The following is a 19,460-nucleotide window of genomic DNA, read 5'->3' on the forward strand; positions in this document are numbered from 1 at the left end:
TTTTTCCTTGTGGTTTCTGCTATTTTGATTTAGTTAATAAAATGTTTTATTAGTGGCTAACACTACTTGTATTATAAATTGTATTGTATTATGAATATGCGTTATGTCACATTAGCTGTTTATTGTGAAATCACTTTGAATGACAGCTTTACATATCTGGAAGATATATTCTGGTTCTTGATGACACAGGCAAAAATGACTATTTAGCAGTTGGCAGTATCTAAAGCATGATCAACTGGGTTGATAAGAGATATGAAGGTTCTGCATTTAAGATTACCAACACCTCGTAGAGAAGAAACATTTCTATTGCAATTTATGGCTGGACAGGTGGAAAGAGAGATTCGCTAACAAATATTGCCTGTTAGCATACAACATTGGACAACAATAATCTATGTTAGCCCTCCAAGCTAATGCAACGTGGCAGAGGAACAATACAAGGAGGCATTTGCTTGTTATTGTAATTTAGGCTGAAATCTTAATTGGGTTGATCGATTGGAGATGACAGGCTACAACCTGCTTCTGGGCAAATGGAGATGGAAAGTGGTTGGGGGTGGGTGCAGCTCCAAAACACTATTCGACACATCTATCAGTGTAAAAAGTATATACGTCCCTTGATGTTTCCTATATTTAATTTTTTCCATTTAATTTTTTTAGTTACAATCAGTAATTTATTGTGTATGTTTGGGGATTTTATGCAAGGATCCAATACAACATCATCTAAATTGGTGAAGTGAAATTAAAAGAAAAAAATATTTTTTAAACAAACTTGTATTAGTCGTATAAGTCCACCTTTCTGCACTTTCTACACACATGATCTAAGTAAGTATAACGCATTTAGTGAAAGGTCCTAGAATGTGTAACACCACTGAAAAGGCAGCATGATTAAGACCAAGGAACTCTCCAAAAAGGTCAAGAAAAAAAGTACAGATTAAGGTTAAGCTATTGATAAATGTCAACTGAATATCACTTGAAACACAATTAAAATTGTTAATAGAATCTGAAAAAAATATAGCACCAAAACAAATCTGACCACCCAAACTCACAGAATACAGAATACAGCCAACACACTCCGTTTGCTTGACAATAAATCCATCCATCCATCCATCCATTTTCTATACCCGCTTAATCCGTCAGTTGGGTTGCAGTGGGGCTGGAGCCTATCCCAGCTGTCATTGGGGGATAGGCAGGGTACACCCTGGATGGGTTGCCAGTCCATCACAGGGCCACACTGAGACAAACGAGACAAACAACCACACATGCTCACACTTACTCCTAAGGACAATTTTAGAGACACCAATTAACCTAACATGCATGTTTTTGGACAGTGGGAGGAAGCCGAAGTACCCGAAGAGAACCCATGCATACACGGGGAGAACATGCAAACTCTACAAAGAAATGCCTCAGCTGGGAGTTTAACTATTTGACAATAAATACTTGTGATATTGTGCAGGACAGTTTGATATATATTCTAATATTGTTGCTTATAAACTAAAGCAACAGTTATGCAATAAAAAATAAATAAAAATGCAACAGTCAGTGAAATCTATCCTCCATCCATTCATTGTTATATTTGCTTTATCTTGTGGATGGTCACAATGGAACCTGTCCCAACTGTGAGGTTGCCAGCATGACTTATACAAATGAACATACTCATCATACAGACTAATTAAAAAACTTATTCAAACAGTTTTTTGGGGGTTTTTGGACTGAAGGAGAAACACAAGTTATATAAATCAACATGTGCAGTTCGTTTACACCCTTCCAATCCATCACAGGTCTACCACAGACACAAATATGAAGAATAACACTGAAGCCTACGGCCAAGACTTGTTAAGTTAAATTACAGACAGACAGATAAAATATTTAGTCCACAAAAATCAGTACTTGGAAAAAGGATATCAGCTGCTCTTCACCATAATCTGCTTATTCAGGAAAGTTGGGACATCATGTTTCAAAATGACCAACATGAATGTGTTTACTGCAAAAAGCAGATCCACGTGTGAAAATGTTTGTCTGACATGTGGGGCTTGTTAACACCTGGATGCTACACAACCAGCTGTCTGTCACCTTCGAGTAAAACTAATTATTGTAGCCAAATTATATATCGCCGGCACACAAGGCACCAAAAATATATATTTATAGCGGACACACGTAGCGTGATGTGATAAGATATAAGGATTTATCCGAAAGTTCTCACTATCTGAATAAGCCTTATTTAACCTCGTTTTAGGGCACCACCTTCAATCGAAGGAAAAGACAGAATCTTACGATTCTGGTATGTTAAATTAACAATCAATTATTAATTAATAACTAATAAATTCCAGTCTCATATAGTCGCTACTCGTGAATTCTCGTTTTGTTGGACTCACACGTGCGTAAAGAACACATACACAAAAGCCGGTTGATTTTATATATGTATATATATATGAACCATTTATTACAATGATATGACCAAAGACATGAACCTTAAGACAACAGAAGAAATGCTTTGAATATGGATGATTATATAAGAAACACTTAGTGAATTGAAAAGAACTAAGGGAAGGGGATGGATGGATACCGGAATCATTCAAATAGTCGCGTTGTGTTACTATTGTGTTACTATCAACTTGGTTTAGTTTATAATTTTAACACCAAATTCTCTCGACACCCACCGCATACCGTCTGAAATGTAAGAACAGGGCAGATCTTACGGTCAGGTCAGCTCCGAACCACAGGTGATCGCCAGCGGGTCCCACTGGCTCTCTCTCGGTTCCGCGTCTCGCGGCCTTCGTTGTGGTTGGACTGGACCGGTCGCTTTCCTACGCTGGAGAATAAGCCTTCCTTCTGGTAGCTTGAAGACGATCGGGGTAGTGTGTCTGAATTCACAGCAAATAATGATAAAACTGTCCAAGGGTGGAGTTGGTTTTGGTTGCTGACCAACTCTGATGAGGTGAACTTAAATTCACAAAAGATTGACAAAAAGGTTGACAAACTGAACGCTGGCTCCTTTTTCTGATCAAAAATAGGTGAGGATGCTGCAGCAGTAGAGTTTAAAACGTGCTATAGAGAGGAGACAGGATGACGGACGAACAAAAACGCAAAATGTATCTTTCTACTACATTCTTCTCTTTCTGTCTTTGTTCGGACCTTCTTATTCCATCTCATCTTCCTCTCCTGCCATTTTCAAAGACTCTCCGCCAGACTCTCATTCCATCAACTCGAGCTCTCTGCTCTTCATCTTCTCTACTGATCTGGACCTTCAATATACTCTTTCAATATTCCGTCCATATTCTGTTCAAGAACTTATGCGATCTTATGCCATGACCGGACAATAACTCACTTTTTCTCGCGGGTTCCAGAGTTTGATTCGCGGAGGCGGGGCATGACGTAGGCCTACGCTACACTTTCAGCCCATGGTATGCCTGAAACTGTTGTGACGTCTGCCTGGGAGTATTTTGTAAGGCGACCTGCAAGGAGGTTTGCCTCAAAGCAATTCGACTCCTGCATTCCTCCGTCTCATAAACATTTGTTCAGAGGATTCTAAAACACCATAACTTGTTAAGATATAAAGGGAAAGATATAGCATAAACTTAGGATATAACGACAGCAAAAACAACATAACATAACATAACATAACATGATGGTTATGAGTCTCAAAATTCAGATGGATATCTGTAAAGTTATGAAGTATGAATAACGAACCAACCAATGTTATTTTCCTGTGTTAAACACAGAATACAATAAGAAACAGCTGAAGAATTGGTTAATAGTTGCATTATTTCATATAAATGTCACATGTCATATGCAAGTTGTTGACTTAATTTAGGATTTAACTATTCAGGACTACGGACCACTCGGGGGCAATGTGGCTCCATAAGCTGATTAGTAATTTTCCAAAATAATAATATCTTCCGTATCGTTCCACGTACGATCATCAAAAAGGTATTAAAATGCAGCTTGTGATATCACTGAGAACATGAAAGAACTTGTACAAAGATACAAAGCACATTTAATACAGTTTCAAGATTCAGCTAAAAAGTGATTCAGGGTGAGATCCTTTGAGAGGTCCATGCAGTGGCTGTCTCTGGCTTGAATCAGAGTCAGGGCAAACTGTCACCATTGTTTACTTTGAACCATATATGGTGGGAGGGGTCCTGTTCTGGTTTTCCCCAATACTCTCCTGAGAGGGTCCGTTGTTTGTTCAGCTTAGTTAGCACTAAGCTATTAATGCATTTATCTAAATTTATGGCACAGGTCTGTGCAATGAGGGGATGAGAAAACTCCCCCAAAAATGCTTTTGTGGGCAAAGGTGGTTGTAAATTTCTCTTCTTTGATGTAGAATCCCCCATCTGGTATTTCCACACTGACCATCCCCACAAAAGAATGTTGCAGTCATTTAAAATCTTAAGTTTGTATTAAATTCCACACTTGAGTTCGCTACATTATTAAACCTGGATCGAGCTGGACACGTTCATATTTTTAACACTGCTGTCTAGGTGTTGCTTCTAAAGAAAATGTGCATACAGTACAAGACCAGAAGCAGCATGAATCAAATAAAGAGTTGTGTTTGTGGCTCATGTGTTCTGACAACACATCAATCACTGTACAATAATCAAATTACGGTAAATCAAATAAATTTTTTTGTTTTGTTTTGTTTAATTAGCCACCCAACAGCAGAAAAAAACACTTAATTTTAGACTTCAAGGGCAGGTGTCATGTCCACAGACCAAGTTTGGTTTTACTACAATTTTCACTACAAACCAGTTGCTGAGATTTAACAGATTTGCTGTTGATTTTGTTGCTGCCCTGAGTGAATAAATGAATGAATGAATACACACCCACAGTCACAGATACAAACATACTTACATGTGTGTGATAAACACGTGTTAAAGCACGTGCACACACATGCTAGTGTTAATGTTTTTGTTGTTTTTGTGACATTGGTACTTGCAGGTGACTGGCTGGCTGGAATACCATCATATTCGTTCTCCTTCTGAGGACATCCTATTGCAGGACCACTCTTAGTTCCCACAGCATGGAGTCCACCAAAGTCCAGTCAGAGGGTGGCCTCAATGTCACCCTTACCATCCGCCTCCTCATGCATGGAAAAGTAAGTACGACTCAAAGTATTGTAGGTCCCGGATGTGGGGAAGGCTGGAAAGTGAGAAACAATATGATAACAAAAGTTATCAATGATCTTTTAAACAACCAGTTAGACTTATAGAAATACCTTTTGAAATTATGTCTTTAAGTCCTGAAGTGATATATGAGTAAGACATGAATAAATGTCACTTAAATCCATCCATTCATCCAATTTCTATACCCGCTGAAACCAGTTCAAGGTTGCGGTGGGCCGGAGCCTATCCCAGGTGCCATTGAGCAAAATATGGGGTACACCAAGGACAGGTCGTGAGTCCATTGCAGGGCCAGCACAGAGGCAAACATTTAAATATTTAAGCTTCCTCTTGTCATCCCTCCAGTTCCAGACTGTCTGTTGTTCAAAGATTTTTGAAATGAATTCATACGTGTCTTTGACCCTATATTACCAGAACGAGAGACAGCTCGAGGTCTATTATTCATGAAACAAGGCAGCAGGAGGGTAACCGAATACATTATTGACTTTCATACATTGGCCACTGACAGCAAGTGGAATACTGATGCTCTTTGTGATGCTTTCTACCAAGGCCTTTCTGAAGAAATAAAGGATAAGATAGCAACACGTGATCCACCCAAGACCCTCTTGAAGAGTTGGAATCCTTAGTGACCTGTCTCCACCTTCGTCTGCAGGAGAGACGCAGAGAGACGGGTTGTCTGAATTTTCAGTCCCACCATTTTTCTTCTGCAAAGGTCAGGTCTGCCTCAGCAGCTGTTTCTGCGCATCCTTCACCTGGTCCCTCTCAACCTGAGGAATAACCCATGGAACTTGGCAGAACCAAATTAACACCACAGGAGTGACTTAAAAGGTTGCAGAATCATCAGTGCTTCTATTGTGGAGGTGAGGCACACGTTGTTTCCAATTGTCTGTTAAAAGCCAAGACTGAGTAGAGAAACGAAGGTCATAATTGGAGGCAATCATCCAGAGAGTCTGAAATCCATGGTCATCAGTTCTCCTGAGCTTCCTGTTATTCTTGGCTCAACCTGGCTTCGCAAACACAATCCACATATTGACTGGTCTTCAGGTGACATTCTCTATTGGGGCTTCTCTTGTCCTACATCATGTCTTTCCACTGCCAACGCTAACATCCAGAGTTCTGATACCAATCTTGACCTGTCCAAAGTCCCCTCTGTATATCATGATCTAAGAGAGGTCTTCAACAAACCTAAAGCTACATCTCTTCCCCCACATAGATCTTACGATTGCATCATTGATCTTTTGCCCCATATTTATTCACAATGAGGCCGGCTTTAATCCCTCTCCACTCCTGAAAGGGAGGCCATGGATAAATATATCACAGATTTTCTCAAGACTGGTCTTATCAACCCATCTTCTTCCCCTGCAGGGGCTGGATTATTTTTTGTGGGAAAGAAAGATGGCACTTTGAGACCATGCACAGATTACAGACGACTCAGTGACATTACTACCAAGAACTGTTATCCACTCCTGTTAATGACATCTGCTTTTGAACTCCTTCAGGGAGCCACAGTCTTCACCATGCTTGACCTACGAAATGTCTACCATCAAGTAATCAGTTTTATAATCACTAGTCAATGTCGTGTGACATGCTTAACAAGTATGTGTTTGTTTACCTAGATGATATTCTCATCTTCCTTGAGGACATCAAGTCCCATGAAGCTCATGTCAGGTCTGTACTTCTCTCTCTGCTCCAGAATCATCTGTTTGGAGTGGACCTGTTTTGGGGTATTTAAAGACTGCCAAGAGACTTAACCGTCGACAGGCCAGATGGGCACTATTTTTGGATGGTTTAACTTCACTCTTGGTTATAGGCCAGGCTCCAAAAAAACAAGCCTGACACCCTCTCTTGTCTTCACATCGTGATAAGGACAGAATGGACCCTGGTTTGGAGGATTTCATTCTTCCCTCCAACATCAGGCTAGCAGTCACTCAACTGGGATTAGAGAAGGAAATTATGGACAGCCATAATAGCCATCCTCCATCTGTTGATTTTCCCCACAATCGACTGTTTGATCCGGGCTACCTTATTTCCATGGTAATGAAGTTTTGCCACGATTCAAAACACTCTGTCACCCAGGAATCACTAAGACGCTGTCAGTAATCCAGGGGTGCCTCTGGTGGACTACTTTACGGAAGAACTTCAAGAAGTACATTTCTGCCTGCCAAACCGGTGCCCAGGTCAAATCTTCACGTCAACCCCCCTGCTGGGCTCCTACGACCTCTGCTAATTCCTCATTGTCCCTGTCCCACCTCTCTATGTATTTAATTTCTATGGATACCAGCCACCATTGATATCCTTCTAAGAGAGAGAGGCCAGCATTCCCTCTGCCCATCTGCACACTGATGCTATCGGACTTGGCGTAAGGTCCAAAAAAGCCCTTATCAAGATCACTGCCGTCTATGCCAGGTGGCCAACCAAAGACGCATCACAGCATCCAACTACGAAGTTGGGCAGCGGCCTCTCGACCAAGGATGTTCCTCTTTCCCTAGAGAGTCATAAACTGGCCCGTCACTTTGTGGGACCCTTTCCAATCCCCAAGGTGATTAACCTGGTTGCTGTGTATCTCAAGCTTCCTTGAAATCTCTGAGTCCACCCCACATTCCATGTGTCTAAAATCAAGCTAGCACTTACCTCCAAGTTTGACGACACCCCTGAAAATCACTGCCTCAGGAGTCACATCCACAGCTGGGGTTTTATAACGGAACCAGAGAACAAGATTCAGGAAATCAGCTTGCAAATTATCCCTTTCTGGGAAAAAAATTGTTAAGACTGTGTTCTGTGTGTGTGGTGTAATTCAAATCCGAGGTCACTGGTCATTACAAATTGATACAGCCTGTGAGCTCACAGACAAAACAGAATGACAACAGTAAATGGAAAACACTGCACACCCTCAACACAACATAACTCACAGAGGGCATTCCAGTTTGTGGCCTCAAAGAACTTATTCAGATTTTGTTCAGCTTCTTGAGACTACTTCTTCAAAGTTCATATGGTCATAGGACAAAAAAAACCCCACAAATGCTTTAAATCGCCATGAATACATTGCAATGCTGTGTTTATAGCCTGGCAATGACTGAGCTGATGATGTGACAGTGTTTTTGGCGATGGGCCAGAGTAAGATAGTCACCATTACCAGAGTAATACAGTAAACATTATAAAAGTAAACTTACATTTAGTAGTTCAGTGTCCTGGGTGTCCCCCCCTTACAGTGACATGTTCAAGATTACACCATCTGCATTACCTCACCTTTGCTGCTGCTTCTGAGGCCTCCGTCTGCCTATATCATCTGAAAGCCTGGTAGATAGATGTTAGAGTCTTTTATATGCTCTCGTAGCCATGTCTCAGTGAAACACATAATTCTGCATTCTTGATATTCCTGCTGTGTCCTCAGGAGCTGTCCAAGATTCTCACTTTTATTTGCTAGTGATCTCATATTTCCCATGCGGATGGAGGGAATATTTCAATAAAATGTTGTTTCTGCCTGCAACAATACCATACCATATTTTACAAATCACTTCAAAAACAACAATGCTAACCAAACAATGCTGACCAAAGTGCTCCACAATAAAATATAACATTAAAGGAAGACAGGCCAAGGATAAAAGATTGCAAAAAACACAAGATAAAAAAGTAATGAAAGTAATAAAGGAGTCCAAAAATAAGACTAAATAAAATCCCAGTCAACTTCTCACTCTAGAGGCCAGTGAAATGAAGCCAAAACTGGAGTAATGTGTTCTCTCTTCTTTGTGCCTGTTAAAAATCTGGCTGCAGTGTTTTGCACCTGCTGTCGGCGAGCGAGAGAGGCCTGGTTGATCCCAGGATTGCATAGTAGTCAAGTCTGGAAGTTATAAAAGCAAGGATCATTGTTTCTATTTTTTTTTCTTGATAAAATTGGCTTGATTTTTTGTCAACCACCTCAGCCGAAAAAAGCAGAATTTGACCACTGAGTTAACATGGCTGTCGAATTTTAAACAAGTATCCATTCTAACACCTAAGTTTATTATCAAGAATTTCTCATACTGTGTCAGAGAGGAAAGGTTGATGCCAGGGGTCCTGCTGGTGTTGTTTGGTCTGAACAGCATGACTTCTGTTTTGCTCTCATTAAAATTCAAGAAACTTAGTGCCATCCATCTTTGGATGTCACTCAGGCAGTTGAGGAGAGGCTGGATGGAGCACATGCTAATGCGCTTTAATAGAAAATAAATCTGACATTCGTCCACTTACAAATGAAAAGGAATTTTGTGTTTCCTGAAGATATGGCCAAGTGGAAGCAGGTAGAAAGAAAATAAAAGAGGTCCAAGAATGGAGCCTTGTGGTTTTCTTATAGGGGAGAGCAGCAGAGGTGGAGGTAAAAGTGTCAATGCTGACGCAAAAGCTTCTGTCTGAGAAATACGAACTAAACCAGTTGAGACCTGAGCCAGCGATGCCTATCCACTGCTCCAGGATCAGGATCAATAATATCAGAGAAAACTTCTGATTTTGTAGCTTTCACGACTTTTTGATATCAACTCCAACAGTCTTTCAACATTTCAAAAGAAGTGTAACCTGTCACTTTTACATCTCCCAGTTCAGCCCTCCTGCACTCCTGTCTAATGACACAATAACTTACACAATAGCTCTTTTCACAGTGGTTGTGCCTTATTGTTGGAAATAAATTGGTAGCTCACATACACCAAACAGATATGACTCAGCACAGCATCCGCATGTGATTATACAAAGAAAGCTTCATCATGTATTCGGCTGAGTCTTAGATTAGCGTGTTCCAAGATGCCAGCTTTTACTTACTCCTGGAATACATTGTAGAATCCTTGATTTTTGACCAAAAAAGGTAAAAAAAAGGTCAATGTAAATTCAAACAAAATAGTAAATCTTGTTGAGCCGTAGCAGCATAAGCCTTGCCTGTATGATGTGCCATCCAACACATACCATAAGCACACAAAGAAAGACACATTAAAATACACTGTAGCAAAGCGGAGCAGCCATTTTTCATTCCCTCATGAACAATAAGAGGAATGTACAATTAAATATGCAATTAGTTGCATTATGGAGAATGTAGGATTAAGTATCTGTTTTGGAATTTGATCTGCTTTAGAGGTTAATAGAATATCTTGACCTCTGGTGAAGTGAGCTTTTAGATATCACTTTAATCCCAGCTACAAAATTGTTTTAAAATGATTACACAACAAAAATGCTTTTCTTGAACACATTTGTTTGACAGAAGTCACCATATTCGCCTAGCTTACATTTTCATTATGTATGACCCTGTATTATGTCATCTTATCTCTTTGGCTGGATGCTGGCAATCTTGACAGTACACTGTATGACTTTAATGATCCTGATGATGATGGAAAGAAAGACCTTGTAATCACTACATGATGCAGATGTATGTAAATAATCCCTTCCATTGCTTTCTGCATTGGTTTGACCTAAATTTATTTCATGGACAAACATCTCCAAAATCAGAGGTCTTTACATGTAGAGACTTTTCTAGCGTGTTTCTCGGCTGTTGACTCAGTTCATTGTGTTCTTGTGTGCCCTTAGAATTTTCAGATTTCCCAGTGCATAGGAGTAGAATTTATGAATGACTACCAATATAAAAAGAAATTTTGTCAGTTATATACAGTCATGTGGAAATGTAAGTACATTCCAAGTAAATTGCTTGGAACATTTTTCAACCATTTATTGAATTCAAATGAATGCCATCCAGCATTATGGGAACACAACATCCAGGTACACATGTTCATTTTCACAACAAAGCTCAGGAGCATTGCATGTATGTATGTACATATATACATACACACATTCTAGATACAGATTTGAGATACTTCTTTCATAATATGATATTTTTTTGGTCATTACAGGATCTGGGTCTTTTTCTTGTAACTCTTTTGTATGAGAGTATTATGTCTCATCTAAGTTAGGTCAGGTAGAATATGGAAATGGTTTGGGAAGAGGTGGAATTTTACATATTGCGTGGTATATATACATTTATGCTAAGGGAATAAACTGGGCCTATGAAGTAAGTTGCCAATCAATGGATTTTGTTCATGGATATGTTAAGGAGGGGTCAGGGTGTGTCTTTGCTTGTAGCCAGGAATGCCTCTGTGCGTTCCCGCCATTGTGCTACATCAAGATCAGAATGATTAGATGGATATGAAAAGTGTGGCCCTGAACACTACCATGCTGCCATGTATATCCTTGTTATGTCTCTGCAAAGTTTTGCACCTTGTATAGAAAAAATAAAAACTATGTACTAAACTATGTAAAAAATTTTACATAAAGAAACCTTTTGAAAAATAATCTCTTTCTTTTCTTGCAGGAGGTTGGAAGTATAATTGGCAAGGTATTGTATTTCATTAATTCATTCCTGCTTACACAAACACAATAAAATCATACTATGTCCTAATTAATCATATTTTTTAAAATGATTGGTTTATTATTTTTTCCAGAAGGGAGAAACTGTAAAAAAAATGCGTGAAGAGGTGAGTTTCAGTAATAAAAATCATTATCTAAATTGACAAACACAAAATACATATACACAAAGTTGAAGAAAGTAAACAAAGTAAAATTCCATTAATCTGGCTTGAGTTGAAAGAAAGACTAATGCAATTCATAATTTGGAGCAGCATCAAGTTTGATATTGGCAAAGAAATTATTCAAAATGTGTAAAGATCCACTTTCTAAGAATAAGGTCTCACATCACCTATATTGACCCGATTAACAATACGAGTGGTGCTTTTCTCAGAGTGGAGCACGAATCAATATTTCAGAGGGCAACTGTCCAGAGAGGATTGTCACCATCACTGGACCGACAGACACCATCTTCAAGGCCTTTGCTATGATCGCCTACAAATTTGAAGAGGTATGATCATTTTTAACAGTTTATTGTATTTTTGTAACTTCTTATACTGCACTAAACACATACCTTTAACATGTCATAAATTGACAGTGGCAATTTTGTTTTTATGTTGGCCCTGAAGTGCAAAACACAACCTGTCAACATTTAAAAAACAAAACAACTCAATATTTCACAAAATACAACAACATTTAGTTTGCACAGACAAGGTGGAGACAACAATACTTGTTTGTGATTGGACAGAACACAACTCATTTGTAACAGGTTATGGTCACATCCTTTTATCCGATGTGTCACATTCTTATCAGTCCCATTAAATGAAGAAGTTTTGCAGTTTCCTTGACAGTTCTCATCATTGTCTACTTCATGCTGCAATAAGACATTAAAGTGAGCTTCCGATTCAGCATTAATGGGAAAAGGCTTTCGATGGATCTTCACCGCCAGAGATCAAGTTCATATGAAACACCAAATGACTTCAAATCTGGGTTAGACCATCGTACAGATAGTATAAACTCTAATAACTTTGTGGGACTATAGTATCTGTGGTATAATATAGTCCAGAATTGAATGGTCTAAGTCTTGTTTTTTCTATTTTGTTTATTCGTATTTTTAAATATGGACCTCATTTAAAGTGGTCTAAATCCAAAAATAGCAGTGAAATTGCCTTCACTGCCTTTCCCCCTAATTGCTAAATTGGAAGAAGTTGTTTTGTTTTGTTAAATGTTTTGTTTCATAAAGCACTTTGTGAAATTCCATTGGGCTTTCTCAAAAGTGTTATTGTCAAAAGTTGAGTCCTGTTAAAATTTTCTATCCGCCTGTGACATTTTGCAGTCTTTGAAATGTTATATTGCGTTTTTGTGAAGGGTTCTGTCTTGTAAAATGTTATTACTTTGTTGTGAAATTATAATTCTAGTTGTGTTTTTTAATGCTGTCATTTTTTGTGAAAGATTGTTTCATGAGGGAAATGCTGCATTTTGTAAATTTTTGTGTGAAAAATTAAAAAAATATTTTTAGTTGTTTTCACCCAAGTGGTAGTGTGATTATATCAGATATGTCAGCACAATGTCTTTGATTTATGTGCACTGATCCCGAGGAGCACTTGAATACCAAAACATTCAAGGATGAAGTATAATTCAAGTCAAGCTGGAGTGGGCAACACCTTCTGATTTGGATTTTTTTAAGGGGGTTTCTGCCTTATAATTTCCAGATATCCTTTGTATGCAGCTGTCTACAAACCACTTGGAAATCTTCAAGCAAAACATGAGTAAAAAGTATCAATTTTCAGTGACCCAAAACTATGTAAAAGTACATAGGAAAAGCTCTGTTTTTTAAAGAATACAAGTGCTAGACAATTATTTTTCTCTTAATGGATCACTTTTCGAATTCAAACAATTGAGTCCTATATCAAACTATAACAACCTAAAACTACAATTTGCAAGGTTTTTCTTTTCTTCTTTTTTTCATACACGTCTTATTGTTATATTCACACATGTGAATATAATCTCCAGCACTTGTAAAAGGGTTTAGACTTGTCTTCGATAACACAGCGATGCAGTGAATACATATATGAGGTATGTATGTCACTTAAAAGTAAGGGGTCAATTTAAATATCCTTTCAAATATCTTTTCCTCTCATTTTCTCTTTGATGTATCATATCTAAGTGATAGTTTTTAAGTACTGTGACTAGAAGTTGTAAGAGGAGACCGATTGCTTTGTCCTCAGGGATCTGTCTGAAATTTGCCAGACAAGCAGACGAGATCCTTATACCTATAAAGCCGTTCCCCTTCTGCAAGTAGATAAGATAGAAAATGTTGATAGAAAAGAAAAGAAAAAACAAATGTGTTTATCAGATTATTATTTCCAACTTTTAAGTTTGTAAACTGATCAAACCAATTAAACATCATGAATGTTTGGGGTCACGTTACTCTTACAAAATTGAATGTCTTTTTGTTTTCTAGGACATAATCAATTCCATGAGTAACAGCCCTGCAACCAGCAAGCCCCCTGTCACCTTAAGGCTTGTTGTGCCAGCCAGTCAATGTGGCTCCCTAATAGGAAAAGGAGGCTCCAAAATCAAAGAAATGAGAGAGGTACATGAAGATTTTTTATGGATACCTTTTAGATTACTGTTAATTTAGGAGGAGTCTGTTTTTTTTTCATAATTTCATCATTTTTGTTGTTTACTTTTGCAAGTGAAAGAGATAATGTTATGCACCAAATGTTCCCTCTTAACCTTTGCATTCCATTATGTTTATATTATTCATGAATAATTTAGTATTAGAAGCAAAAAATGATTAGTTTTTTTTCCAGATTGTTTTCATTTGATTATGTGGTATGTAGACATTTAATAAGTTAATGTCTGCAATGTCATTGCAGCTACACAATAGGCTTTTATTACACAAAAGGTATATACAAGACATGATATGTCAAGGCTAAATGCTCGCTTTATCTCTTTCAGACGTGTGATATCAGTGTCATGATTTTCAAGACACACAATGATTCTATTTTTGACACTGATAAACATAAAGACATAGTTAATAATTTCCAATAATAACCAAAGATTAAACCTCTGAAATTATTTTTATCTCATATTTATAGTTTTTCAATGGACACTTTGACAAGAAAAAGAAACGTATGATCTGAAAGGATTAAGCTGAGCTTTATTCGCTGTTAAGTCAGTGACTTGACTGATGTCATGGTACAGGCTCTGCCTGCACTTTCACAGATGTAGGAAGGCTGCAATAGATTAAGACTAATCACTCAGCAGAGGCTATGTACCTAAGAGGGAGGTAATATTCTTGCCAAAGCCAGACACTGATCCAACCAATTATAAGCTGGCACTGGTAACTGAAGAGTGGGCACTAGCAACTAAGAAGGCCATTACTCAGCCTGGGCAGTAACTCATGCATCCTATGCAGCTACTCATTGGGTCAGCATTTGCATGGAGAGGTTAATGACTAGCATCTCTAAAATGGTGACTTGCTGGATTAGACACTCCCTCAGCTGGACATTAGCACAGAGAGATGGGCAACCATCATGCCGAGGCTGACAACTTGCTGAGTCGTCTACTGTTTTGGTTACTAGCATTGTGAAGCTTACTCTCTGCCAAACTAGCCAGTCTCCTTGTTTTAGCAACAAGTTATGATGTAGGCTACGTCACCATCGTTCACTGTTGACTTGACTGTTACTACAGTCTGTGGCTCCTACCATAAACTAGAAATCAGTGACTACAAGGCTTCTCCTGCAAAATGTGTATTCATAGTGGCACTTCCTGGTAAAATAAACAAGCAAAAATTATGTAACTAAATTCTGACATTAGACTTAACACTTTGTCAGTGGTATAAGGGAGTCAGTTGTTTGAAAAGTTTTAAACACCCTAGAACCTTTAGAGGTTTGGATCTGAGTATAATTTCCTACAAGTGATAATCTTTATAATCCTTAGTTGGGCTTTCTTTGGCATAACTGATCAAGAGTAAAGGAAGAGATATATAGCAAAGGTCAAACTGGCTATCTCTGAGGTGCATCATAGACATTGCTGTTAAGGACCTTGCTCTTATGGTGTATTGGGAATCCATCCAAGTGCCATCAAGACTTGTCGCTAAACAACAAAATACCAGTTTTATGTTGATGCTAAAGGCAAGGTTTTGAAAAAATGAGTAAAGTCAGTATGATTTATTCCTCTGAACCATGGATTTTTTTCAGTATTTGTTGCAAAAACCGTCCCACAGTTATTGAGCTATTTTAGGGTGCATCAAAGTGGTTGACTGACTAATTAACACTGCTGTTCCTAAGCCACACTGCAAGTGTGACAAACGCAATAGGAATCAACATGCTCTTAAAGAGTCTAAGTGACAGCCCAGGGAACATTTACTGTCAACTAATAACCACAATATATTTAAAGTCACTGTGCAGACAAGCTACACTGTTGTAACAGTGGAGTGGAAGAGTGCTTCACTGCTGCCTTCACTGTGTGGTTCAGGTTAATGTTACCAGATGGGACCTGGAAAAAAAAAAAATCATGGTCCTAAAGGCATTATGTTGTTACCCCAGATGGCTATGTCATAACTGAGGGTAATGTCACAGCTGAGGCCAATCTAAGCATATTAATTATCATGGTCCTTTTTCAGGACCTGTAATACACAGCTAGGGTCTTTTATACACTCTGCACCTTGAGGAGTTAGTTAACAAAGCTGATAAGTACTTTTCAATTTTAATTTACCTGAAAAATTGAGTGTCTGTACTCTGGAGAGTACTGCACAGTACAGCCTGTACAGAATGTGTTACAGATGAATCCCGTCAATCTTGTCTCTCACAGACCCTTATTTTTCTCCAGTCAACAGGGGCCCAGGTTCAGGTGGCGGGGGACATGCTTCCCAATTCCACAGAGCGTGCAGTGACAATCTCTGGAACCCCAGAAGCCATCATCCAGTGTGTCAAACAGATTTGTGTGGTCATGCTGGAGGTAAAGTATGAGGGGATTTAGGAACACTGTTTCTTGTTGGGGCTTGTTTTACTGCTATTCTCCCAGGCTCTATGAAATATTGAACAGACAGTATTGGATTTCTAGCTTGACAGTTAAGTAGCTTTAGTGCCTTTAACAAGTTTTTACCCCTATTTGATAGTTTTCTTATTTTGTTTCCTAATATCTTATAATTAATATGTAATTTTGGATGGGTTAGACCCATTTGAGCAACACGTTTACCACTTCGAAAGTACAAACTATTGTTAACTGTGAACAAAACAAGCTGAGAAAAAGGAGCATGCATAAGAAGTAATAATAATTACAATAATAATTGTAATAATAATTACATTAGAGTTTTTTTTTTTTTTTTTAAACATTCTTTGAACTTTGGCTTCACCAAAATTGAGAAACATATACATTGAGATGAGGAGTTGTAAGGCAAAAATCATTGGGGGAGTGGGGGAATACTTTTTCAAGGCACTGGAAATATGTAGACACCAGCAACACCTGACAATAGTTGTCTGTGAATGTCAAGTAATACGCTAGCTGACAGTGAGAGAGCAATTTGCTTCTATGGACTTTCCATTATGTTGCCATTATATTAGGAAGTAACACACTATTAGTAAAATTATCTTAGAGATAATTTATTTATTTGATAAAGAAATCGTTCATGTAAATATTATTGTCTATAACATAAATATGACAGCTACTATTGTGTAAAAGGCCCTTTGTATCTGGATTTTAAAACACACCAAAGCAGCAATAGAGGAAATTTGATTAAGTTCTTTCCATCGTATCTAATAGCCTTGTTGCTGCAGCACAGCATGAATCAATACTTCAGTCTCATTATTGTAATTTTGCAAAGTGGATCTCTGCTGTCTTTCATTGAAACCACCGCGCTGCAGGCCAAATAAATAGATCCAGTGCATTTGCAAGAAAAACAGAAACATGGTGAAGCATATATTCAGACCACACTTGAAAGGGTTTGTATTTTTCTTATTTCCATGAATAAAGTCTGCTATTACCTTTGAGCTCCATGACTCTTTTGCTGTTCATGAACAAGATATTCAGCATATTACAGTGAGATCCATTTTCTTCATTGTGATTTTATGCTGTTATTTAGTTGTACTGTAATATAGCTTTATACATTATTCAGTGTGAATGACAATTGCCATGTGAATCAAAAACGTTTTTTCCAGTATTTACTCTGAAAACTACTGAATAATCATAGGTTTTATTGCATCCAAATGATAAGAATAATAATATGTATAAAACTATTTGAAATAAATGATCTAACTCTCATAAAATTACTTAATTCACTTTTTTCCTGAAATGTAGCCGAGATTTACCCAGCTTATGGTTAGCATAAATATTTGAAACAAGGAAAATCTCAATTCAATTTGTGAAATATTTTGAGATGAAATGGGTCAGATTTAAATCAGAACACATATGACTATAGTTTCTTTACAAATACTGAATTAGGGAAAACAAGATGTAGAGATCACAGGGCCATGGATAAATAGGACCACAAAAACATACTTTTGAGCATTTGATAGAACCTTACTCTAAATTTACTTTTAGAACGTTTAGCAATCTAATTGAATGTATTTCTAAATTTCATGGACACATACAATAGTAATGGCTAATGAAAGTAACTTAGGTCCTTCCACTGAAGGTGCTGCTAAGTGATTTAAGTTTCCCTACTGAAAGAGCTGGGATAATTAATAGAAGTTATTTTAAGGTTAACATGCTAAATTAAGGTTATTCACTGCTCACTATAGCTTTATACACTGTTACTAATAAAGTTGGAATAAAATATTTTTTTACCTCTTCTGATGAAATGATTGTGACAATGTGTTTTATATTTGATAGATAAAGTTTAACCTGGGTGACTTGGACTCAGTATGTAATCATTGCACCCTGTCCAAGGTGTTTACTGATGTGTATAAATAGGAAGAAAACGAAGAATGTGTCTGACAACAAACTTATTCTTTGACAACACACTTTATGCACAACAGTGTATTTCATGAACAGGGTAATTGGTCATTTTAATTCAAATCAAGAGTATCTTCTGATGTGTTTAACTTTTGACAGAACTAGTTAAACTGACTGTTTTTTCTCTCATCTCCAGTTTTTATATTGTGCTAAATTAACACATTTTATAGACATGAGAATTTTAAACACGTATTATTAAAGGGCTTTATCTCTTTCTTGTTTCTTCTAGTCCCCACCAAAAGGTGCCACTATTCCTTATCGCCCAAAGCCCGCCTCCACCCCAGTCATTTTTTCTGGTGGCCAGGTAAGCGCTGAGCTAGCTTTAGCTCATTAGTTTATGCCTACAGCCAAGTTGAACCTTTTATTGCAGCATAAGCCACTGTCTGCAGCTAAATTTGTATTTACATTTGTACACACTTCAACTCTGTTTCCCAAAAGCAATGTCTCCATACAAGCGCATTGTTTTTTTCCAACTGTAGGAGTGTCAAGTTTTCTGGGGGACATCTGAAATTTTTACTCATCTACGACACAAGGGCAACCAGCTCATTTTAATAACAATCTGAGCAGTTAACTGGGAATAGTGCAAATTATCACAGTTGCAAACATTTGCACTTTTGAGAGCACTCAACTGCAGAAAAGGGGTAGAAAAAAGGTAATTGATTATGACCTTGATATGTAATGTAAATCTACAGCCCAAATTCTTAAAAGGTTGGTACCCTCTGTAAATTGTAAATAAAAACTGAATGCATTGATTTGCAAATCTCATAAACCATTATTTCATTCACAGTAGGACACAGAAAATGTATTAAATGTGCTAATGCAGTTTTCCAGTAGTGAGGACAATGTCCCTGGGGGAATATGTTGTGGTTACCTCTAACCTGAATATGTTTGTAGATTTTACAGTTATAGTGTTTAGAAATTCTACGTTGGATATTCCTTTCACATTCTCATGTACACACAACCGAACATTGTTTGTTTAGTAAATCCAATTTTCAAAGCCAAATCAAAAGTTTGCGTTATGTATATCTA

General features: G+C 37.8%; 1 protein-coding gene across 8 annotated transcripts in view; it reads left to right on the forward strand.

Moving 5' to 3' along the window:
• pcbp3 (poly(rC) binding protein 3) overlaps positions 1–19,460 on the forward strand; it is a 95,268-nt gene that overhangs the window by 50,220 nt on the left and 25,588 nt on the right. For all 8 annotated transcript variants that reach the window (XM_072397897.1, XM_072397898.1, XM_072397893.1 and 5 more), the window contains 7 exons: positions 4,936–5,092; positions 11,437–11,460; positions 11,567–11,599; positions 11,863–11,979; positions 13,933–14,064; positions 16,308–16,436; positions 18,661–18,735. In XM_072397897.1, coding sequence (XP_072253998.1) covers positions 5,018–5,092; positions 11,437–11,460; positions 11,567–11,599; positions 11,863–11,979; positions 13,933–14,064; positions 16,308–16,436; positions 18,661–18,735 — 585 coding nt within the window. In that variant the 5' untranslated portion in view covers positions 4,936–5,017. The remainder of the gene's footprint in view (positions 1–4,935; positions 5,093–11,436; positions 11,461–11,566; positions 11,600–11,862; positions 11,980–13,932; positions 14,065–16,307; positions 16,437–18,660; positions 18,736–19,460) is intronic.

This window comes from Leuresthes tenuis, unplaced genomic scaffold, assembly GCF_036924035.1.
Source record: "Leuresthes tenuis unplaced genomic scaffold, fLeuTen1.0.hap1 SCAF_12, whole genome shotgun sequence".
Taxonomy (NCBI): Eukaryota; Metazoa; Chordata; class Actinopteri; order Atheriniformes; family Atherinopsidae; genus Leuresthes; species Leuresthes tenuis.